General features: G+C 41.1%; 1 protein-coding gene across 1 annotated transcript in view; it reads left to right on the top strand.

Moving 5' to 3' along the window:
* Nucleotides 1-25,841, top strand: part of HUNK (hormonally up-regulated Neu-associated kinase) — an 86,482-nt gene that overhangs the window by 15,524 nt on the left and 45,117 nt on the right. Inside the window, exon 2 of the mRNA XM_037905217.2 lies at nt 16,305-16,597. Coding sequence (XP_037761145.1) covers nt 16,305-16,597 — 293 coding nt within the window. The remainder of the gene's footprint in view (nt 1-16,304; nt 16,598-25,841) is intronic.

The raw sequence follows: 25,841 nt of genomic DNA, 5'->3' as shown, positions 1-25,841 counted from the left end.
CTGGGTATTCCCAGCAGCTTGCCAGACCCATGTTAGTAAATTATGGTGACCTTTTCTTTGAAAAGCTCTAGTGCCCCCATTCTTTGGAGCAAGAACTTGGAATTTGGCAGGAGATGGGAAAAATCACATACCTAACATAAATGTTTGTTAAGCACTCAGATACTGCAGTGATGAGCACCACAGAAAAACCCATGAGGAAATTAATAATTCTGTTGTCAGAGCAAGATTTGTGGTGTTGGGCCACGTATACATTAAACTTTGAGGCTAAAACAAAATATTGAAGAGCTGCTCTTTAAGTGAGGACTGGCCATTCTGCGCATGGAATGAAGCAGAGGTCCTGTGGAACAAATTCTAGGTGATCGTATAATTTAAGATCGTATAATAACACAGATGTACAAGGGGGCCAAATTAATGTTCACCAACAATTTTAATTCTGCTTAGCTTTTGAGTGCTTGACTTTGCAGTTGTAATAATGTTCTTTTAATGTAGTTTTCTTGTATGTAATTTTTATTTAAATTATTGAACAAATGCCTATGTAAATGTGAAATACTTTATCAAATAATTTTATTTAGAATATAATTGGAAGGATTTTAAGTCAAGGTTACAGTAACTTCAATAGGAGTTTTGCTTGAATGAGGACTGCAGGATTTGGCACTTTATCAGCACAGTGTGGCGTAGTGCATGTTATGGAGCATTTAAGGATTTTAACATAAGGCAGGATAAACACCAGGCTGCTGATGTTCAATCACCTGTTCGTTATTTCTTATGTAATCAACTGCTTGCAATGGATTCATCTGGAAAATAACTAGTTTCAACAGGAGCCTATTACAAAGCTGAACTCTTCCTTCTAACCCCCTATTGTTCTATGTTTCATGTTTGGAGTAAGTAAAATGGCCTTTAATAGTCAGAGAGGCTGCTCACTATTCCAATCTGTCTTCCAGGAAGCTTGTTTTAATATTTTTCAGCTGTAGCTCTCACATGTTCTGTAATGATCTGAATTGATGCACATGTGGCAGTTGCTTATCCTCTTGAGATAATCTGCTTTCAAGTTTACATTCAGCAGTTTTAAAGGCATCGCTAACAGTGCATGTCAGTAGTGCTTGCTTTTCATATATACCATCATAATTTTAGTTATTGGTGGCAAATGGGGGTAATATCCAGTGTTGAGATTAAATTGACACCAGGTGTAAGTTTTTGTGTGATTCTCACATCTGGGTCCTTGTATTTGCTCTTGAAAGCTTTGTATTTAACATTTTTAATGAAGTGTAAAGCTGTGTGCCTGGTTTTGGTGGCATATGTTAAATATAAATGTCTTGTTAATTAAAATGTGTCCTGCTCTCTTTGTCTCAGAATGGGCCTTATTCATCCCTGATATATGCTCTTGAAGTTATACCAGGATTGCTTTTGCACTGGTGAATAATGGGATGCTACTATTTATCTTCATACATTTCAGAAGACATAAAGCAACTCACTTATATTCCCCCTTCCCTTTGCCATTTGCAAGTTGTGTGGTTATCCCAAACTCAGGAAAATGGAAGGTAATAGTGTATAGCATTTATCTTATTTAGGGGGATGATGTAAATTCCTAAGTCAAGCAGCCACTTAACTGTTGTGACAAACCATCCTGTAACAAGTGAATTGTAATAGACTATCTAAAACTGAGTAGTTACATGTTGTATAAACAGCAATATAAAAAATGAACTGTTAGTTATTATGTTGATTACACCCTTCTCCAAGTTTTTCAAGGGAATATCTACAATTATCTGAAGCGTGTCAGTGCCAAGGTGGAAGAGGAATTATGCAGGATAGTCTGGGGTGTTTCAGTAGGAATAAAGGGATACAACAGAGCAAAGGAAAACTTGCATTGGCCTTCAGAAAATACTTCTTAACAGTGCGATTTATTTGTCTGTCCAACTGTTTCCCATGGGAAGTGGTGGAAGATTCAGTACTAGGGTTATTTAAAGCTGCATTGGACAACCTCTGTCCACCTCCATTGAACACTTTTTGATATTTGAAATCAAATCACAAACAAGATCGAGATGCTGAAATCTAATGTTTTGAGGGTAAACATTTCAAATAGACAGTGTAAATAAATACATTGGCTTTCTTATCCCTCCCATCAGTAGCAACCTCAGGAACAGGCTGAGGGTTGTATGGTCATAAAGGTTAGAGTTGGAACCATCTCCTAACTACTGTAGTGTGTCTCAAACACTTTCCCTAATGCTTTCTGAAACAACATTGTCTGCTGGTGGGCAGTGGGTTACAGCCTATGACTCTTCTAGCTGGCTGGTTCAGGAAGTGCCAATAAAGTGAATGAAAATGCTTATTTTGGTATATTTCCTGGAATCACTGATCTCAGTATGAGCACCAGTAAAAATGTGTGTCCACACTAGGGGTTTGTACTAATTTAATCAGACCTGTTCTAAACTGATATAGCTAAAACAATACAAAAACTGTGTGGACCAGCCCTTAATGAAGGGAACTGAGTCTAGCCCTTCCTTCACTAGAGGGGAGGTTAATGCAGTAAAGATCCCATGAGAGGTTAACAGGGCCTGTGAAGAGGACTACCTGTTAAAAAATAAACAGAAAGCTGAAGTTGCACTTACTAAAGATTCCTCTTTTTATGAATGCTTCACTCCCTTACCCTGTCCTTAGAAATGATTTTTAGTTTTCGATCATGTAATGCTGTTCTTTCTTTTAGTATAGGATCAGAAGTGTTATTGCTTTGGAAAAGGTTTCCAAATGCAGAGACTAGAAAAGAGTAATACATAAATAAAAGTTTCATGGCTATCTGCCCCCCCCCCCCCCCTTTTTTTTTTTTTTTTTTTAATATAAATCTTCCATATTTGGTTTTCTATGTGTGATATCCAGGGAGCTATGAGAAACAGAATATGGAATCATTGTGCTGCCTTGAAACACTTCTCTTGGTTCTCAACATTTGTGACCTTACTGTCACTCAAGTTATAACGCCACACAAATAATGGTGCCGAGACTTAAACCTTCTGTGCATCAAAAGCAGAAGCATTTATTGCTCTGGTAAGTGTAAGTTTTCCTCTAGAAAAACTATAAAGCTACATCAGTATTAAAACCATTTATTATATGAGGGACCCTGACTTTTCTGCATACCTAGTTATGCATTTCATCACTGAAATGTGAAACTGGGACAGTTTAATGTGTAATGTATTACAAGTCCATGAATGTGGATATTAGAAGATTCATAAGCAGGGGCTCTCATGCGAGGGTTGCTGTTAACGCAACATTATTATCTGGTATCAGTTCTCCATTTTTGTTTCCCCACATGTAACTTGAGAGCCTCATCCATCTCACTATGACAGACAAAATTGTCAGCATTAAAAAGGCAAGTTTTACTTTATCAGAAACAGCTGTGTAGGATATGGTTCATTTGTGAGGGAGGCATAAACAATGCTTTGCTGTATTTTAGACATAGCTGTTTTATGTTGTTCTTACAACTTAAAAGGGCCAGGTTTAGCTCAAGAGTACCTCTGTTTTGTAACAGTTGTCACGCTGGCTTCCCCCATGACCAGTCATGTGTAGCAATCAGTTTGGTCAACACAGAATAGGGACCACACTTGCCTTAACAAGTTTTCCATCTGCCACGGTGATCACATATCACTCCTCATTCATTTGTGTAACAGCCCCTGAAAATTCCTTTCCTCTGACTTGATTATACTTTGTGCTCCAACTAGTTTTCTTGCTGAGTGACAGAGTATTATAGCAATGTGAGCTTTACCTTATGTATGGGGAGAAATCTTTCTTTGAAAAATATTCAATATTTGGAGAGTGATATTTGATGAACACTTTAAATTGCCAGGCAAATCATGTTGTTTCAGACATTCAAGTGTGTGTTTTCTCCTTGCTTTGCCTAATCCAGGCCTTAAGGCTGGTTTTGACAGGCTAGTAAGGATTTCCTGTCCAGTCTATACCATCATTATGGAGCCATCATTTATTTTTGTCTCTGGCCTTCTTCCTTCTTGACCTCCATCCATCTCTGCCTAATCCTAGTCTTCTTGTATATAGCCTTAGATACCTAATAGAGGTGAAAATTTGCTGATGTCACTGGGGACACCATTAGGGCCACCCCATTCATTGGTTGACTGGGAGAGACTGAGAAGTCAATGGAATGACCTTCTTTCTGTCTAAGACTGAGTAGATCTCTTCCATGATTCTTGAAATCCTACTTGTCCATGGAGAGTCACATCATCCCTCTCATACCCAGGTTTACAATGTAGCAGTGCGAAATACTGCTTTCCAGTCTACTGGGCCATACACTGGCTATGTGACACCAAAATATTGCAACTCATTGCTCCTGCATCAGATCCACATATTCATAGATATTTGTCAGTCCATCAGAGTGGAGGCAAAACAGACAGTGATTATACTTGTGGACAAGTCTGTTTTTGCAGATTGCTGTTGGCCTGGCTTATCTCTGTTTTCCTTGAAATGAACAGCTAACCTGTAAATAGGGTGAATAAAGAGTTGGTTAATTTTCTGTTGATACTTTTAAGGATTGTCTGCAATGTCCTCAGAAATCATAACTTGAAGGATGCATAAAAACATAAAGCACTAACATTTATTAAAGGAGACTTGTTGCTAGGAAAAATATGATGTTACACAGGATGGTCGAAAAATCCCTTAGAAAATTGTAGTAAAGGGATTCACAAAATATGCCACTTTAAAATTTACAGACACAAATAGTTAATAATGCTGTATGAATTGGGTGCTATAAACCTCAGGGTATTTAAGTACATGCCTGACTTCAAGCACATGAGTATTCTTGTTGATTTCAGTGGGCCTACTCACATGCTTAAAGTTAGGCATGTGTTTAAGTACCTTACTGAATTGGGGCCCTGAGGCAAGAAGTCTTACTATGATACAGCAAAACTCTGAATTCCATCTCTTGAGAACAGAGCAGTCACAGCTGGATGTACACTCTTCACATTTTGGCAGCTTACATGAAAGGATTTTCTTTTTTGTTCAAACAGTGGCAATGTCAGTCAATTTCAGTAATAGATTTGCTTGAAAAAAAAAATCCATGAATCTGCACACCTATCTTTTAAGACCTTGGAACCTGTCATCTGAAAGACAACATTTAGCAACAAGTAACTAAAGACACCACAGAGCCTGAACAGTCTAGTAGAACAAATGGTAAAGACCCAAAACTTAATGAATCTCACATTTTCTAATCCTTCAGTGCTTCTAATTCATTTGTTGAAAGCAGTAGCCATTTTACTGAAGAAAAATCCGAGTAACAGAGACCTACATTTTCAAAAGTGACAACTAGTCAATTTGGGTGCCTCAGTGTTTGGGTGCCCAACCTGAGATACCTTAAAAGGACCTGATTTTCAGAAAGCTCTGAGCATCCTACAGTCTAAAAATCTGGCCCTTTTAACATCTCAAGTTGGACACCCAAAAATCACTAGTCAATCCTGAAAATCTGTCAGATTTTTTTTAGTTAAAGTAGTGTTAAATATAAAGCAAAGCTACAGGTGATGTAAAATATGTAGCCCAAAGAAAATACACAGGGCAAAAAAGGGCATACATCACAAAGACATGCTTTATGTGTATCTTAAAAAATACAAATGGAGATGAACTTACAGAAATGTTTGTAATATAGTCTATGCTTACACGGTGGGCCTCTTTGTTTCCCTCTAAACTGACTCAAACCTCTAAGAAGTCCAGCCACTATAGAGCTGCGTATTTTACCTCAGTCAGTAAAGGTTCGTACTTTCAGATCTAGAGGACCTAGTTCTCTGCTTCTCATAAACCATCCGGGGGTGCCGTGCTACATCTACGTCAGCCCATAACTGCAGTCCACGAAGTTTCTTCTCTCAAGTTATATTTATTACTTAGGGCCAAATCCTACAATGCTTATTTGGCCCTTACTAAGGCATACCTCCTTTTAATTCTGTGGGAGTCCTGCCTCAGTAAAGGACTGCAAGATTTGACTCTTATTTGAACTTATAAGATAAAGTATGTGGGATAAAGGGGAGAGTCATTCAAAATTATCTTTACTTTGTTAGGCCCCTAGCCTGCAAATGCATGTGCGCGCTTTTACTCAAAAAGAAAAGGAGTACTATTTGAGCGTAAATTGGTTAGTCTCTAAGGTGCCACTAGTACTCCTTTTCTTTTTGCGAATAGAGACTAACACAGCTGCTACTCTGAAACCTGCTTTTACTCAAGTGTAAAGTTACACATATGCTTAAGTTTTTACAGGATCAGGGCTTAAGCGTGCCACTGTTTTTCTTTTGGTAGAGGGGAGACTCTTAAGCATCTCACCTCAGACCCTATCCACTACACCCTGACCCCAGCCTCAGGGCCAGTCCCTCCAGGGATTTCGTGTTCTGCAGCTAGTAGAATTTGCTTCCATTGATGTGCATTACACCTTCCTGTCTGACAACCAAACCTGGTTTTTCCATATACTAGTGCAGAGTGTTACTGACTAGCCACTGGAATGTTTTATAAGAGGTTCCACGTACTTATTCAGGTAGAATGAGAGTGTGTCTTAACTGAAGCAAGTCTTTGAGGCTTGTCATGGAAAGTTATGTAGAGGAATTGGCATTTTTAGTGTAAAAACATCTCAGATAAAGCTTTAGCTGCTAAAAATACTAATGCCTTCTAGCAATTTTGTATGTATTTGGAGATCAACTCTGCAGTGAGCTTGTCTTCCTTTGTGTTTTTTTAAAAAAAAAAAAAACAACACAAACTTTTTTTGTTAGCATCCTACTTTGTGATGGGGTCCAACATTTGGTTTCCCACCAGCAGGACATTTCAAAGATGCCATGACTTGAATTACTTATTGAAATAGGACTGAGGTTGAGGCATAAAGAATACAAATTTTTTGGCAGCAAGTTGCTAGCATCATGGGGTGTTTATATAGAACTGGCTTAAAGAAAAATCTGTCTCTAAATAAGACTGAGCCCCTTGTTTAACAGAGCTATATTGCTTTCATGCTAGCATAGAACAGTTAACAAACAGTTAGGAAAATACCTAATTAGCTCTGTGCATTTGTACTGTCCCAGAAAATATTTGTCTTCAAAAACAGAAGCACAACTTTTTGGCTCTCATTTTCCCCCAGTTCACTGTTTGATTCAAAAGGAAGGGAGCAAACAACAGCCAGATATGACAGTGGCTGCCGCACCCAGAAAGTGGGGGAGAGGGAATGGCTTTCTGGCATACATCCATTGAGCACGTGGAAGTTCCTCGTCTCCAGCACTATGTAATAGCTCAACTGTTGGGCTTTGGGTTGGTGTCAAAGGACAGTACCTGATCCAGGCAGCGTGCTTCTCTCACAACCTGGTAGATTCTGTGCTGGGATTTCAATCAGGAAACAGTGAGACTGGCCCAGGATAAGACTCTTTTGTTGGACTCTAGACTGGGCCAAGACAAGATGCTCTGATGTAGGGGCAAGGCATTTTGAGCAGCTGGGCACTGGATGTGGATGTGTGATTAGGTGAGATCAGAGGAAGCCTGACTGCTTTCAAATCTAAATGCAAGACCTATCTGTAGGATAAGACATTCCCCCAGAAGCATTCCACACTTTGGGAGATTGGGTGGGGAGGAAGGAGAAGGCAGGATGGAAAGAAAAGCCTCTCTTCTCCTCCCCAGACACATACACTGGAGACAAAGGAAGCTGTGAGAGCACTTCCATTTCAGGCATACTCAGTGCTATCCTTACAACAACTGTTGTATGGCGTTTAGATATGACCAAAGAGGAGCATTTCTGATGAAGAACTTTTGGGCCAAGTTTGTCCCTGATATAACTCCATTGACTTCAATAGGACCAGTTAAGCTAGGGATTAATTTGGCCCCTTCCTTTCCCACTACATGCCTCCTCAATACACACTCACCACAATATTTTATTGCCACAATCCCGATAAGCAGAATTTACTCATATGATGTGTCACAGCACAGAACAAACTTCAGGAAAGCGAGTGATTCTAACAATATAATTCTGAGAAACTGAAACCCAAATATGGCCTGTTACTCATCTGTGTATCTCAAAACACACAGTAACCCAAACCATTTGTTTATTTACATGGCAAAGATTTAACCAGAAGTAAAGTGTGGGATGTCAAGAACTTCTGTTTCTACCGATTCACTTTAATCTCTTGCTTTATTATTTATTATGATTTCTGCCATGATACACCTTAAGGACTTTGATCAGGGCTCCATTGTTCTAGGCAGTGTGCAAACATAAAGACAGTGTTTCAGAGAGCTCCCAGTCTAAGGTTTGCGAGAGCAAATAAATAAAATTAAATAAAATAAAATGAAATGAAAAGACCTTCCCTGAGTAGATTTTGAAACCTTAAATTTGTTTTGTTATTTAGCTAATATCTGTGGCACATGCCTTTTCCTTTATAGGTGGGTGAGGTTTGCAACACGGCGGGGGAGGGGGGAGGGAGGGAGGGAATGGTGTATAGTGAATATGTAGGGCCATATTCTACTTATCTATACTGTGGTAAATATGGAGTAACCCCATTGTAGTGAATAGGATAATTCCACATTCTCCCTAGTTTAACCGAGAGCAGAGATTGTACCATGTAAAAGAAAATTGAAGGACCAAAATGAGGATGCGGGGGGCGAGAGGAACATGTATGTTCTCTATATAAAATATCAAAACAAAAACAACCTACCTCATGGGAGGGGACCCTTGCTGACCCCTTGCACCAATGGGGTCTTTCATTGAGGAAAGGAAAGAAACACAGGAAGGTGAGCAACACAGGAAAAAAGAATAGAGTAAAAAGGGGCAATAAAAAAAAGGAATGGGCTAGACAGAAATGAGAGACAAAAGAGCTAGAACTTTTATAGGAAAATACCCAGATGCCAGGGTAGGTGTGTATTTTATTCTGTTATTTCTTTTTAAGTGTGTGCAGGCTTATTTAAACACAGAGGTTTCTGAACAGTCCATATGGTCATTTCTTTTTTCCCCCTCCATCAGTTGCTGGCTTCATTTCTGCTGATCACTGCTTGCAGTATCTGCTCAGTGCTCCCCCATTTCTTTCCATCTCTCTCTTCTGGTGGCAGTGATTGAAATGTGTTACTTCAGTGAATGCTGGTTAGACTTTGGCCAGGCCTGCCCTGTTCATGGAAACAGGTGAGAGTGGGAGGCGCTATGTAATCAGGTGTTGCTGATGCAAGATCATGACTGTATAAAATTAAGTCAAATTTTATTTTGGGCCTCTTCCCCAGACCAATGGCAATGGCCTGCACTGGATTCCAGATGTTAGATATGTATCCTCCAATGGCTGTTTGAGCAGTCCCACTCGCTCCCCATTTCAGGGGATCTTTAGGAAATGTTAACACATGTATCTTAAAAGTATCCTTTCAGGTGGTGGGTGCCAGGGTGGAGCTGCTGGGGTCACAGTTACACACATCCACTAGCCCAGTGTTTCTTAAACTTTTGTATTGGTGACCCCTTTCACACAAACCACAAAGGAGTGCACCCCCCCCTTATAAATTAAAAGCACTTTTTAAAAATTTAACACTATTATAAATGCTGGAGGCAAAGCAGGGCTTGGGAGTGGAGGCTGACAGCCCGCGTCCCCCCATGTAAAAACCTTGTGACCCTCTGAGGGGTCATGACCCCCAGTTTGAGAACTCCTGCACTAGCCATACCCCTCCAGGTAGGGGTTGTGTAGGTATTGGGGGCCCCCTGTTTCAGCCCAAGAGTTGTAATAGCTTCTGCAAAAGGGCTGCAGAACCGCTACTGGCAGAGAGAAAGATTCTGTCCCTGCAACCCCTCTTTGCGGCACAAAGCCTGTTCACTCAGATTGTGTGTATTTTACCCTATGGGCCTTCTTTCCTTCTTCACGCAGAGCCATAAATCCTGCCACCTTCTTCCCCCGCAGTCTGTGCCATTTGCATTTTCCATCCTGAGTCTCCTTTTCTCTTGACTCTCTTCCCCACATCTCCTTTTTCCACTTCCTCTACAGAGTGTCTCAGTGCTGGGTGTCTTCTCTTTGACCTCCCTGCTGAAGTAGGTGTATGCCGTGAGCTCAGAAACTGGCCCCTGGGCAGGAAGGCATTCTAGCAGCCTGTGGCTGGGGTGGGGCAGCAGGCTGCAGAGGGTTTGCAGGGGTGTCACTGTTTAGAGTGGACTGGACTTCTGCACTGCAGAGGGGAGGGGAGGGAAAAAACACGTGGGGCTTGCTTGGCCTAATGTTCTTTACAGTGAGCTAGCAGGGACGCCTTATGCCAGGGGCAAACCAAACCAAGGGAGAATAATGGAAGCGTCTAATAGCAAAAGCACCATATATGTAGGTATTTCTCTGGTGCCCTTTGCAGTAACTTGGTGCTAGGAAAGAGGATGCACTCTCTCCCCAGCCAAGAGAGAAAACAGTACTGGTAGTTTCCTCTGGGCTGCGTGACTCAGTCCTCCTTATTCTTAACTTATTCCTTTCTTTTTTTCCTCTCACTTGTGTGGGGGTGTTGCTGAAACAAAGCTGCCAGTGCCTCCCTTGTCTGTTTTACATCAGCCATGGCTGTTAGACTCTTACATTATAGGCCAAATGCAAGGCGGGCAACTAGTGTGGATGGGATGGAGCTGATAGAACTTAAATGTGGGGAAAGGTGGCCCAGAATGAAAGGATGGGCCTAAAACAACCCTACAATTCTGTCTGAATAGGTGGTGTGCAGTCATACCAAGGGTCTGATCCAGCACCTGCTGAAGTCAGTGGCAAAGCTCCTATTGACTTTAATGGTGCAGGATCAGGGTCCAAATTCCTAGATAAAAGTGAAAGAATATGGCCAAGTTGCTGTCTAGGAGTCCCACCTTCACATGGCTTTCCCTGCCTCCCCATAGCAAATATAGTGAATGTGGGAGTTACACATGTGCTCAGCAATGTGCCTTTGTATTCAATGAATTAGGGATGACTTGATAGGAGTGAGAGATGATTCACAATACGCCTCAGACAACAGATTTATGTTCCATGTGGTTAATACTTTGTATCTTTCAATTATGAAAAATACCAGCATCTTTTCTTCTTCTTCAGATGTTGTTTCCTGCTGGTATGATACAAACCAGCACATAATCTTTCTGTTTCAATGAATTTGTTTGTCCTTAGCTGACTAACACTTGTAGTTTGCTGTTTGAATAGTTTACACTAGTTTGTGTTATTGCTCTTATCTCATTAGGTAGAGAACATGCTGATTTCTTGGTGAATCACTGCAGGCTTTTAAAAGTTGTTAAGATCTGATTTCCCTGTTATGTTACCTTACAATGAAATGATTTTTCTTTAATTTGATGTTAATGTGTCAGGAATGTATCTTCCAGACATTTATGGGAGTGTTGCTACAGTCCTAGGCTATATGCTTCACCTGTGCGGCACTTCACTGTATCTTTATACTATAGGCATTCAACTATTTTTTATTTTTTTTTTAAAAAGTCAGCCTCCTACGTGAATAATTTATCCAGATAATTTAAGGTCAGTAGTTATTTCTGATTAAGTCAAACTCTTAGTGCTTAATTCTTCAGTTTCTTATGAACTTGAATTAAATGGGAATTTTGGCTGTGAGAACAGTAGTCAGGTCCTTTTTGGGTCTATTTTTGTTGTAAAACTCCCAGATCATAGCATTCCCCCTCTGCTCCCTCAAAAAAAGTTCATGAATTTAACCTTTTATCTGCTTATTTCATTAATGTGAGGCTAGTTATACCTAGTGATGTGATTTAATCTAATTACAAGCAATTTTCATGTTTCTAATGTAACAATTCAAAGCATTTATTTATCATAGCATAGAATGATAAAGCCAATGTTCTCTAGGTTGGTTAAGAAGTGGGCTTAGAGCGCTTTCTGAATAAGGCAGAAAGCAAATTTCTAGGTCTATTTTTTTCCTTCAAGAAAGAAATAAGCATTTTTTTAATATCCATTATTAATTATTATATGGTGTGAAGGCCACTATGGTTCCCACCACATATGCCCTAGTATGCAGAGAAAAAAAAACCCTTGTAACAATAAAGCATTCCACCCACAATCATTACAAACACCTCACCACCACCCACTCCTAATGTGGAAGTAATGTAGGCTGTGTTATATTTTCTGGAGCTCCAGGCAAGATACCATCTTCACAAGCGAGTGAGAAAGCATTTGTGATACTTCTTGGGGATACCCAGGGTTGTGTGAGGCATATCACTACCACCTGACCTTTGTGTGAGGAAGCTTTGTCTGTGCCTGCTGTGGATCAGTTCCTCAACTTCAGCAGCCACAGTCAACACAAGCACTGGCTTCCAGGCCTCTGTAGGCCCTGCTCTTTCTTCGCAGGTCAACAATAGGCACACTCCAAGCCCTGAATCCTCTGAGCATCTCCCTGGAGTGGCCAGCCTCTGATCTCCAGAACACTCACAATATGTGCAGGTCCTCTGTTCCCAAAGGTACAGTACTCCACAGCTTACCAGTTACATGGTAGAGTCTGGCTCCACTTAACACACAGCACTTAAATTTGATTATAGAGAAAGCCAGGATACATTTATTTAATAAAGAACAGAGATTCAAATGATAAGCAATGACACAGTGTGGCAACTCACCCCTGCGGCACCTCCTGCTGGTCTCTCAGGGAATTAGCTCTTCCAGCCTCTGGAGCACTCCTGCAGGCCGGTGTCCCGCTTGCCACTGGCCCCCCATGTTCCTCCCAGATCCCAGTGCCCCTTTGTCCCAGGGTGCTGCCCCCTGGCAGTACCCCCACAGTCTCTGGGTCTCCCCTCCCCAGGGAACCCCAACCCACTATCCCCACCTCAGTCTTTGGCTAATGCCAGTCACCACTGAGCCCCCGCACACTGGGGTGGACTGCATTGTATAAGCCAATCATCACAGGCAAGGGGAGTTTGGACCTGCTGCCTCTGCCTACCTTTGAGCTGCCCCCTGTAACCCCAGTACCTATCCAGCCTTACACTAGGCCTGCAGGGTTTCCAGGCTGGAGCTCCCCAGCTCCCTTGGCCTTCCCCCAGCCCTTCTCCACCTCAGGTACTCTGGTACACTCCCCAGCAGCCAAGCCCATCTCCCTCCACAGCTAAAGGAGACTCTCTGCTCCTGGCCCACTGCCCTCTTATAAGGGCCAGCTGAGCCCTGATTGGGGCGTGGCCACAGCTGAGCCTGCTTCCCCCAATCAGCCTGGGAACTGCTTGCTCCCAGCCACAGCCCTCTCCCAGGCCTGATTTCAAGCCCTTTAGGGCAGGAGTGGGTGACCACCCTCTACAAGCAGAAATATTAGAAACAAAGAGTTTTTTATAAAATCAAATCATAACATGCTTTCTAGAGCCTGAACTTAACTAACAAGACATTGTCCTGTCATAGAGAGCAAAAGCTCACCCAAAATCCTTCCAGTGTATTACAGGCGGGCTTGGCTGTGATCTTCTGTTCATGAAACAAGCACATTGTCCTCTTGCCTCCTCAAGGGAAAGATCCAGAATATGTCTCTGTCCCTACAGTTATAGTCCAAAAATCCATTGTCATTACTTGCGAACAGGGTTATACCCTGTTGCTTGTGTTTGCCTGTCTAGACTTTCCCCTGGAGACTTTGCAATCACCTGATTAGCATTTTGCTCAGACAGTAAATCGGTGTTCATTGTGAAGCATACAATACTCAATTTACATGTAGACAGATACATAAACACATCTTGCCTGAAAGAAACCTGTTTCTCACCTTTTGGTGACCAGCCCCAAGTCAGAGACCTTAAGAACATAATGTTCAGTATATAGACATAACTCCTTACATATTATCTGTACATACATTTCACAATGATTATGAGGAGCAGTGTGACACAGGCTTTCATTGGAGACCTTACGAGACATTCTATGGTGGACTACTATGTAGATACTAGGGGATCCCTATGACCCCCATGCCCTCTGCCAGTTGGCACCCAGAGGTCCCTGGATCACACACATACTTAAGTAAAACAATACAGAGAAGTCTTTTCCCCTCAAGCAGAACACATAGCGGTTGACTGTGGGAACCAACGGAACCACTGGCTGAAATTATAAGCCATATGCTGATCCAGAGAAAGAAAGTTTTAAGATATCTTAGGCATTTCTCGGTGGTCCATCATCATAGTATCTGACAGCCAAATACAGTAATTAAAATTTGCATACTTGTCCCTAGTGGACTTTAATATTTGTCTCTCTCAGGTATGGTATATATTTCTAGTTTGTGCCATCTTGTTGTTGTAATTCCTTGTCTTTGGTTAGTGCAGAAATGCCCTTGCATATCTTGAAATATACTCTAACAATGGTTAGACCTTGGCTTATCCATACCTCTTCCAGCAGTTGGCTTCACAAATGAACCCCTTTGACTATGTTATTTTCAGCTCTTGAGAGCTTCATTTTGGGCACGGTTAGCTTGTTAGCTGCATCATCTCAGAGGAATGCAGCTGTCTTCGTAGTTTGAGAACAGAAAGGTGACTTCTGTGGAGGGTCCAAGCCTGTTGAGAATATTTGTACTAGGGCTTTGTATTGAAACTGGAAGCAAACCTGGAGCCACTGGAGGATATGTTCTTGGCACTGTTTCCAGGTAGGAAAGTGATCTTATGTGATCTGTATAAGGTACAAAGAAAAGGAGGACTTGTGGCACCTTAGAGACTAATAGATTTATTTGAACATAAGCTTTCGTGAGCTACAGCTCACTTCATCGGATGCATGCAGTGGAAAATACAGTAGGGAGATTTTATATAGACAGAGAACATGTATTTTCCACTGCATGCATCCGATGAAGTGAGCTGTAGCTCACGAAAGCTTATGCTCAGATAAATTGGTTAGTCTCTAAGGTGCCATGAGTCCTCCTTTTCTTTTTGCGGATACAGACTAACACGGCTGCTACTCTGAAACCTGTATAAGGTACAGTTTACTTGTTGCCTTAATCATCAGCCCCAACTACCATGAGTTATAATAGTTTAGTTGGCAGGCAGTTGAAAGTATGAATTACTGTGGCTAGATCATCATCCCGGAGGAGGGATGGACATAGTTGCCTGCTAAGCTGGAGGCAGAAGGAAGGTCATTTTCACTACCATTACTGTCTGGATTAATGACTAGTCCAGTAAAACTCAGATACTTGTCCTGCATTGATTATTTCTGCTCTTAATAGGAATAGACAAGGCAAGGTGGTGCACACAAGATGTGCGTGTGACTCTCATACATGCACACAATAATGCTGTTTGTGGAGCACATGTGTATGCCACTTTGAGGGTACAGATGCCACATTCCACACGCTTGCCTGAATTTGGCCCTATGTAGACAGGAACCTTTCAAATAAACTACGTATAAAATTTGTTGTCATGCAACAACACCAAGCTCTTTTTTCTGAAAAGTTAACAAGTGTCGCAGTAGAAATGGTTAGTGAGCTACTTGATTTCAGTGCATGAGTTAAAAGGACTCCTGTTGTTGCAGAGGAAATGTAGAACATGAGGGAAGGACTGAGCATAGCCTTTTGTTGTTCAGCTGACATATGTTGTTTAATCATTGGCTGGTGCTAATGACCTGGAAGTCTGCAGCCCCATGTCTAAATGGGAAAGCTTAGGAATTAAATAAATATCTAAAAACACGAAGCAACTAAAGGGGTGACTGGGTTTTTACTACAAACTGTTTAATGAACCTGCCAACACAACAAATAGAACCAGTGCCTCTCAATGTGTAAAACAATGGCATCATAGAATGCATCCAAGGCTTTTGTTCATGGAAGACACAAGTGGTTATTGTGTTGTGGAGGTAATAGAGAGAGTGGTTTTAAGTGTATATTTTTAAAGAGATTGTCAAGATTGACCAGGGGCTGGAAGCGGTGCTCTTTTTTATTTTTATTTATTTATATATTTATTTTGGAGTACATAACCAGCTACTTTTCCTTCTTTGGTTAACTTTTAAGAAACTTGTGCTGGAATTGTGACATCTCAAAACGTAAGCCCAATGCCATACGCATGTCTAAATCACTTACAAAGGTCACATTCATGGTTGCATGTAAATCTGATCCTCAAAAACTTCTGAGCAAATAGGCAAGAAGAAGACTAAGTACAGCATGTTCAGACTAAGCTTTCAAGTCTGCTTAACAGAAGTGTTTTCGCCCCTCTGATAGCCATATTTTTGCATCAACTTTTGTCTGTCATCCCATAAAAGGAGCTGGGAAAGCAATTAGGTCTCAGTGGAAAAAAGAACAGCTATTTCTCTGTGCTTGGCTGTTGTGCCCCAAACAGCTTATCAGTTGGTACTTACATCCCTTGATTTATTTTGAGGTTATTTGTACAAGGTCAGAGCTAATAAATCGTTGGTCTGTATGATGTCAACCATGCCTCCTTTGTTTCTTATCAGGTGGCAGTGAAAGTTATTGACAAGAAGAGAGCCAAGAAGGATACCTACGTCACCAAGAATCTGAGACGTGAGGGGCAGATCCAGCAAATGATCCGACATCCCAACATAGCTCAGCTGCTGGATATATTGGAAACTGAAAACAGCTACTACCTTGTCATGGAGCTGTGCCCTGGGGGCAATCTAATGCACAAGATCTATGAGAAAAAAAGACTGGAAGAATACGAAGCACGTAAATATATCAGGCAGCTTATTCTAGCAGTGGAGCATCTTCATCGGGCCGGGGTGGTTCACAGGTAAGGTAGAAATAGCTGCCTGTGAGAATTACCCTGGAGCATTTAAATGATAATTTATATATTTATTATTTTTTTTAAACTTTGATATAAAATTTTCTGTTCAGGTTTGTAGCTAATCTTGATGTTCCTCTTATCCTAGACAATAGTGAGCATCTGCCCACTTGAGCCCCAGCAAAGTTCTTAAGTATGTGTGCAAATTAAGTAAGCACGAGTAGTCTCATTGATTTCACACACTGAAAGTTATGCACATGCTTTGCTGAAGCAGGGCCCTACTTCTATTCTTTATAGCACGAGCTTTGCATCTTCAAAGCACTGTACAAACATAATTTGTCTTCCAGCCATCCCTGGAGGTAGGTAGGTATAGTCTCACTTTAAAGATAGAGATACTGCAACACAGAGAGGTCAACTGACTTGCCCAAAGTCTCACATTGAGCTAGTAGATAAAACTGAATTAGAACACGGTAGTTCCTACTTCTCTACTCACCCCATTAGATTGTGTTGCTTCCCAAAACTTCCACATGATTTAAAAATAAAAAAAACCACAGAATTTGGCACATTTCAGTCCATGTCACAATCTCTTCCGAGGATAAATCCAGAATTGGCATGGCAGGAGCATTGCAAAGAATTGAGCAGAGCGCTGTTAGAGAGGAAGGATGATCTTGTTAAATATACATACGTATGGGTTCAATTCTTGGCTCTGCCTCAGATTTCCTGTGTGACCATGGGCAAGTCACTTAGGCCCAGGTCCTCCAAGGTATATAAGCTTCTAAGAGGATCTGGGCCCTAGTGTTTCTAGGTCTCAGTTATCCACCTGTCAAAAGGGGGATAAATATAATTCCTTTCTCCCACTTGTTGTCTGTCCTGTCTATTTGTGTTGCAGTCTCTTTGGGGCTTACGGTGTGTGTATACAGCATTTGGCACAATGGGGCTGATCTCAGCTGAAGTTTCTAGCATTACTGTAATATAAATAAGTGTGGGAAAAGTTATTTCCTCTACTGGTTCCATTGCAATAATTTAGGGTAAATTGAATGTACTGACTCAAGTTGAAATAGAGCCATAACATGGAGTATTGTCCTTGCCCTTGTGAAAAGTGCCACAATTGGTCTGGGCCTTGATTTTTTAAATTTTTTTCTAAAAGTATAGGCAGGAATGGAGGCAGCACAGTGTCCCTTCACACTACATTGAGGTCCACATTGTGCCCTTCAAGGATAAAAGTCTCAAGTGGGGGCTTTGGGCGAGGAAAACTGCAAGGATTTCCTCACTGAGATTCCTGTGTCATCTTTTTCTGAGGGGGAGGGGTTTGTGTGCCCCTCCTGTCCTCTTGTGTCCCCCTTGTGTCCCTCTCCTGCTCCAAAACCTGGCTGATCTCAAGGATTCATGGGAGGCCAAGGTTATCCATGAAGAGCCTCAGTGGTGGCTCTGGCCTCATCTCCCCTCTCTCAACTCCTCACCAGCACACATCAAAGGGAGTTATGCTGCTATGCACCATCTGGCTGCAGCGCCCCCAAAGAGGGGAGATATGACCTGGGGTATATTAACTTTTCCAGACAGGTTTCATGGGGCTGAAAGGAGGAGGACTCTTCTGCACAGAGAACTCTCCAGAGGGGCTAGGGAAAGTGGGGGAGCTGCCCTGGAACCACCCAAATTCCCATCTACATGGAGGGGCTGAGCTCCATGCATGGATGTGCAATTATTGGAGGGCACGATCTGTCCCATGACATTAGTCTAGTGTTTACTTAGAAGAAAAGGTTCCACCTACTGCCTGACTAGTACCAATATACTGCCCATAGCTTTTCCTTGGAAGTCTCCTATAGTAGTGACCAAGTACTCCAAGTAGTGACCAAGTACACCACTCCCAGTAGTGACCAAGTCCAAACCTGCTTAACTGATACAATTTGGCAGGATCACAGTCAGTATAGTTGTAAGTATTTTCTGTTGAGGCTTAACTATTCAATATCTTGTCTTTCATTAAGAATGTGATATTTGGAGTATCATAAAGAGACAAGAAAGCCCACTGGAAGGATAATTAGAATTTGTTGCATTGGATCTCTGTTTGCATAAGAAAGAGAAATGCTAATAGCTGCCTCTGGAGTTGTCATTCAGCCTGTTGGGCTTTGGGGCTATAGAAGCTTTGAAAATAGACTGCTCAATCAGAAGCATCAAAAAAGCAAGCAAGAAAGAAAGAATCAGTGCAGAAGTCTGATTCATTCTCACCCTGAATGCAATGACAATATTCTCTTGTTGTTGTTGTTATTTTTAAAACTGTTTCAAAAATAGCCACACTCAAATCTATTCTGTGATCTGTGGGTGTTCACATTCCCTGTTTGATAAAGAAAACACAGCCACTGGGATCTAATGTGGGCTGACATTGTTGGTGCCCCTTTCAGAACTGGTTCTTTTGATCATTCATCCTCTTGAATGGAGATGGGTATTTAAAGCAAATAAGTAAATTGTTGAATATTTTGTTCCAAAAATTCACCAAATTTGTCAGCTAAATTATTTACTGAATATATTCACAAATTATTTTCCCGGTTCTGTAAGCTGGGTGAAAAAAATTAGTTAAATAACATATTTGAAATATTATAATGAAACTCAGCTAAGCTATCTGATGGATATTATTTACCCAGCTCCACTGATTATGATAAAGTCTCGGTATGGTGAGAAATCACTCTGATCTCAGGATCAGATATGGGACCCTGAATTCAAAGGAAATGTGTCTTTTAAGAGTATGGTGACATGCAAACAGTTTATAATTCAGAAACTCCAAGCAGCCTCATTTATTTTAGAGATAAGTAAATTGCTTGTGTATATGTATTGTAAGTGATGTGTGTTGCCATAGACACATGCCTTCCTAGACCTTTCTGAGGCCAATACTGACTGTGAAGGATGTAGATGGTAAACTCCTCAGTGCAGGGACTGTCTTTTCCTGAAGGTGTACCCAGCACTGAGAACTCTCTAGCCGCTACAGGAATACAAGATAATATATACCCTAAATATAACTGTGTAAAAAAATTGTGGATCATTGTTATGATGAGAAGAGCTGGTTGGTTGTTAAAATTGTGCAAGTAGCAAGCTCAAATATGACTCAGATAGGAATCTTTATCTTTCCCTCTGACAGAAGAAAACAAACCCAAATGGCAGTATATGGTGAAGCTTTCTCTTTTCAGAGGGTGTTTACACAGGCTTTCATGCTGTCAAAAACCAGGATGAACATTAAGCCCCTTGGGAGCGTAAGGACAACAAAGAAAATGAAGTGAAAGCCTGGGTGCTTGCAACAGCATCCCACAGGAAATTCTCAACAACCTTTTAAAAGTAATTTTAACAAAATTCAATCCTATTCAGTGCAATTACTGTCAGAATGTCAAAGAAAGGAATTTAATAATGTACTGGGAGCAAAGATAGCTTTCTGTATACCCTGTTTTTTCTATCTTTTTTCTTCATGGAAATATATTCAGACCTTCTGTTAGGATTGTGCAATTTAAAAAGATCAGAACTTTGAAGACAAGAGAAACATATATGGATGGGAGTGGAGTATCTATATTTTTTCATCCACTGCCCCCCCCACCCCCAAAAAAAACACATTGAGAAAGAGTAGAGGTAGTGTCCTAGGATTCGGTTGTTTAGGACATTGTAAGAGTCGTGCGTTGACACCCCTTGCTTGATGTGTTAGCTTTGATAACTTTCATCCTATTAATTTTAAGTACAAGTAATCTGGTGGCTGGTGCAATATTTATGACAAATCTTTGCACTAGAAAAGAATGTGTCCTTTTGAAATGCAAAGCTGGTTTGTCTTTCTATTTTGTGATATATTTCAAAGTTGCCATTAGTCATTCTCTGTTGGAGCACAATGTCATTAACAAACTAAGCATTGCTTTAAGGATGTCAGTCCAAATTCCCCTTTCACTTACATTGATACTGCCACATTGACTTCAATGGTCTTGGGCACAATGAATATTATTTGGTAACAAAAATGGTCTCTTTGGAATGTATATAAGCATTATAACCGACACAGATCCATGCAGTCTGCTGCCTATTTCACCTCCAGCTCTTCTTGTGGCTATAAAGTGGTAGGGTGGGTGGATTAGTGTTGGGTTGGTTCTTTTCTTATTTTGTGATGGAGAAGGTAATGCAGGATGCATCCACCATTACTACTGCTTTGCAGCTGCCTGCTGATAACAAAACATTGGCTTCCAGCAAACACATTGACTCCCTTCACCCCACCTCTCATAAAAATAAAGTGCAAAAAAAGCCTGAGTTTTGCTGTGTGACACCTGCAATGGTAGTAAATATTTATAAACTTATTTTAAGCTGCCCAACTAAAGACTTGAACTACTGGCTGGAATAAGGTTATCAGAAGTTGGCCCTAAAGTTATGCAAGAAACAAACAAACAAAAAAACCAAAAGAAGGAAACGTATTTTCAAAAACAGGGAATGATGACAGCATGTTCGTAGTTTCACAGCGCAGGAAAATATAAATATACTCTGTTTCTCGGTATTACAGTAACAGAGCTTGATCTGTGCTGAAGGTCTGACCATTTCTAGACCTTAGTAACTAGCAGTATTGCCAGCACCAAGTGTTGTCTCAGCCCCTGCAAAATCAAGAGATTTCAAAAAAGAATGCTGGGCTCTTTTACTTAAGTCTCCTGGTTTCTGAACCTGGAGGGTGCACCCAGGCCATGTGTTCAAGCTTTTCACTCATGAAGGCTGGAAACTTACTTTTGTGTAAAAACAAACAAACCAAAACATGAAAACTGATATTTTCCCATAATCTTATGCCACCACTCCAGGAACCTGGACTTTAAGGAACACACCAGAAAGCGTGAAACTCGTGCCAAAATTGCAAAAGTCGCAAAAATTGCAACATTGACCTTGATCTTGCAAAGATTTCTGCACGTGCTTAACTTTACACACGCTGGGTAGTCCCATAGATTTCAATCAGGGCCAGATTGGTTTCTGTATCCCTCCGTAAGTTGTATATGCGCTGTGTGTCTTGGCCATTTTAAAAGTACCCTTGGTCAGAGTAGATTAGATGTGTGTTTGTTTTTATTTTTGTTTTTTACTTTCTGTAAATCAGCACAATACGTTTTCCTACTGTCTCTCTCTCTTACAAATACAGCTTTGAGTGTCCTCAGTTCAAATGAATTATTATGAACCTTCTCAGCTGAAGATACAATTTGGACACACACATTCACTCAAAACAAAATTAACAGAGCAGAGCAAAAGAAAACAATACAGAAACTTCAATGCAATAACAGTCAATCCTGTTCCTGGAGGGTGAGCCCAAGCCAGGCATAAAACCAGCTGTGATTAAACAGAGATAAATAGCATGTCAATTCCACCTCTCCCAAGGCACTGACCTATTCATTCACTAATATTCTATTCTGTAAGTGCTCTGTCTGCTAGGAAAGGGCCCCACACTGACTGTGTGGCTCTTTTCCTGAAAAATTTCCCATCATTACTAACACCACTGCAGCTCCATTGAAGCATCAGAGGTCAAATGCCAGAGACTGCCTGGAGCCTTAAGCACCATGTTATCTAAAGCTGCTTAGAGTAGGTCTGTGTGGTATAAATGCTGGCGGGTGCCTTGTCTATGTTAATGCTAACACTCATACAGCATAAGCAATGGTGGGATATCTTCCAGCCAAAAGATATAGTGTAGACAAGGCTCCTCTGGGGTACTCTGCTTCCTTCTGCAGCACCTCAGACATAATTTACTTGATGGGAAAGGCGTGTTTAACTAATTGGAGCCAAAGTTCACTTGTTGGTAGATAATAAGCTGGATGTTTTTAAAAGTCATTTTGTTGTTGATTTTGGGTTCATCCACTGAGGTTAAAAAAAGAAACATGCACTCACTGGGCCTGATCCAGCATCTCCTTTGGTAAAACCCCACTCAGTTCAATCACTTTTTAAAAGTGATATGCTTGTAATAATCTAAAATGGAATATTAATGAAAAAAATCCTTGTTGGGAACTATCCCTCTGAAATATAAACAGACTATAGGGACAAGTAGGGGACCTTACCTCAGTTACTACCACTTTCTATTGACCATATTCCTTTTAAAATATTCTCCAAACGTACCCCTCTCCAGATTTGCTATATTGTTGTCAAAAAGACTGATGCCAAGGGTGTGTATGCATCTCCTCCATGCATATTGAACAGGGTCATTGTACACCGAGTGGGCTTACTCATTCACATGCTCAGAGTCCACATCCCTGAAAGCAAAAATGACTGTGGGGGTCTGGCTTGATTTGGCAGGGAGGTGGGTGTTGCTTTGGTTTCTGATTTTACTGGTTTGGGTTTTTGTTCTTTATTTCAAAGAAGGATTAAAAAAAAATAGAGCAGCTGTCAGGTATAAAAGAAGCAATAATCATTTCCACTGTCATAATGCTGAATTGTTCACCAGGTAAGGGCCGGTCTACACTAGAAAATTAGTTTGACCCAGCTTCGTCACTCAGGAATACGAAAAATCCCCCCCCCTGAGCAATGTAGTTAAGCCAGCCTAAGTCCCCATGTAGGCAGTGGTAGGTCAATGGAAAAATTCTTTCGTCAACCTAGCTATTGCTCTTGGGGAAGTGGATTAACTACAGTGAAGGCAGAATCCCTCCAGTCGCCGTAGGTAGTTTCTACACTTGAAACGCTAGCGTTTAAAGTGTAGGCAAGCCCTAAGTAGAGGTATACTGATCTAGTTCACAGTGCTGCATTTTAAAAAACTTTCAGATTAACAAATTAGTGGTACATGTGGACTACTAGATCAGTTACCACTTACTGGTAAATCTGTTGAGAATGCAGACATATGGGTAAACAGCATGGATTAACCAGGTCTGACTGCACTCTGTGGTACAGCCTGTCTATTTTTAGCTACTTTATTTTTCTCTCTGTCTATGACACTTTTACTTTATCTGTTTTTATTTTTCTTAAACTTTATTTCTTTTACATGTCTTTAGTTGTAAGTATTTTTAGTCTTTCTATTCTTTCACTCATTTATCTCATTATTCTAATTACCTTTGTGGCTTTTTTATTCCTTCTGTGGGCGTTTTGCCTGCTTTTCACTGATTTTCAGCTTTCATTTCATCTAGCAATTTTCTCTCCTTTTTAAAAATCTTACCTCTTTCTCGCTAATACTTTGTCTTAATCCTAAAACTTCCTTTTAACTTCCAAATCATTTCTCTCCCTGTTCAGAGATGTAGTATTGTCTAGTACTGGACAATTCACTTTACTGCATGAAATTCTGTTTGCTTCTGCTGATTTCATACCAGATCAACTTTTTTCCGGGTGCTTTGCCCCTGTTAATTCCCAGTGGTCAGTATCTACCTGGTTGTTAAGCATATGACAGCCTCTCTGAAAGTCTGTGTGTACAGGCTATCAGACAAAGAAGAAATGAGATGTAGATATCTAAGGCCCAAAGGGTAAGGGCTATAATTTTGGAGAGGAGACACTGTATTCTTTATAGGTTTCAGAGTGGTAGCCGTGTTAGTCTGTATCAGCAAAAAGAACGAGGAGTACTTGTGGCACCTTAGAGACGAACAAATTTATTTTAACATAAGCTTTCGTGGGCTAAAGCCCACTTCATCAGATGCATGCAGTGGAAAATACCGTAGGAAGATATATATATACAGAGAACATGAAAAAATGGGGGTTGCCATACCAACACTAATGAGAGTAATCGATTAAGGTGGGCTATTATCAGCAGGAGAAAAAAACTTTTGTAGTGATAATCAGGATGGCCCATTTCAAACAGTTGACAAGAAGTTGTGAGTAACAGTACAGGGAAAGTTAGCATGGAGAAATTGTTTTTAGTTTGTGTAATGACTCATCCACTTCCAGTCTTTATTCAAGCCTAATTTAATGGTGTCCAGTTTGGAAATTAATTCCAGTTCTACAGTTTCTCATTGGAATCTGTTTTCAAAGTTTTTTTGTTGAATAATTGTGACTTTTAGGTCTGTAATTGGGTGTCCAGGGAGGTTGAAGTGTTCTCCAACTGGTTTTTGAATGTTATAATTCTTGACATCTGATTTGTGTCCATTTATTCTTTTGCGTAGAGACTGTCCGGTTTGGCCAATGTACATGGCAGAGGGCCATTGCTGGCACATGATAGGATATATCACATGGTAGATGTGCAGGTGAACAAGCCTCTTATCGTGTGGCTGATATGATTAGGTCCTATGATGGTGTCCCTTGAATAGATATGTGGACAGAGTTTGCAACTGGCTTTGTTGCAAGGATAGGTTCCTGGGTTAGTGTTTTTGTTGTGTGGTGTGTGGTTGCTGGTGAGTATTTGCTTCAGGTTGGGCGCTGTCTGTAAGTGAGGACTGGTCTGTCTCCCAAGATCTGTGAGAGTGAGGGATCGTCCTTCAGGATAGGTTGTAGATCCTTGATGATGCACTGGAGAGGTTTTAGTTGGGGACTGAAGGTGATGGCTAGTGGCGTTCTGTTACTTTCTTTGTTCGGCCTGTCCTGTAGTAGGTGACTTCTGGGTACTCTTCTGGCTCTGTCAATCTGTTTCTTCACTTCAGGTGGGTATTGTAGTTGTAAGAACGCTTGATAGAGATCTTGTAGGTGTTTGTCTCTGTCTGAGGGGTTGGAGCAAATGTGGTTGTATCGTAGAGCTTGGCTGTCGACAATGGATCATGTGGTGTGGTCTGGATGAAAGCTGGAGGCATGTAGGTAGGAATAACGGTCAGTAGGTTTCCGGTATAGGGTGGTGTTTATGCGACCATCGCTTATTAGCACCGTAGTGTCCAGGAAGTGGATCTCTTGGGTGGACTGGTCCAGGCTGAGGTTGATGGTGGGATGGAAATTGTTGAAATCATGGTGAAATTCCTCAAGGGCTTCTTTTCCATGGGTCCAGATGATGAAGATGTCATCAATGTAGCACAAGTAGAGTAGGGGCATTAGGGGACGAGAGTTGAGGAAGCGTTGTTCTAAGTCAGCCATAAAAATGTTGGCATACTGTGGGGCCATGCGGGTACCCATAGCAGTGCCGCTGATTTGAAGGTATACATTGTCCCCAAATGTGAAATAGTTGTGGTTGAGGACAAAATCACAAAGTTCAGCCACGAGGTTTGTCATGACATTATCGGGGATAGTATTCCTGATGACTTGTAGTCCATCTTTGTGTGGAATGTTGGTGTAGAGGGCTTCTACATCCATAGTGGCCAGGATGGTATTTTCAGGAAGATCACGATGGATTGTAGTTTCCTCAGGAAGTCAGTGGTGTCTCGAAGATAGCTGAGCGTGTTGGTAG

Source organism: Chelonia mydas, chromosome 1 (genome assembly GCF_015237465.2).
Source record: "Chelonia mydas isolate rCheMyd1 chromosome 1, rCheMyd1.pri.v2, whole genome shotgun sequence".
Taxonomy (NCBI): Eukaryota; Metazoa; Chordata; order Testudines; family Cheloniidae; genus Chelonia; species Chelonia mydas.
The sequence above is the reverse complement of the archived record's forward strand: the minus strand, read 5'-3'. Positions and strand labels throughout refer to the sequence as shown.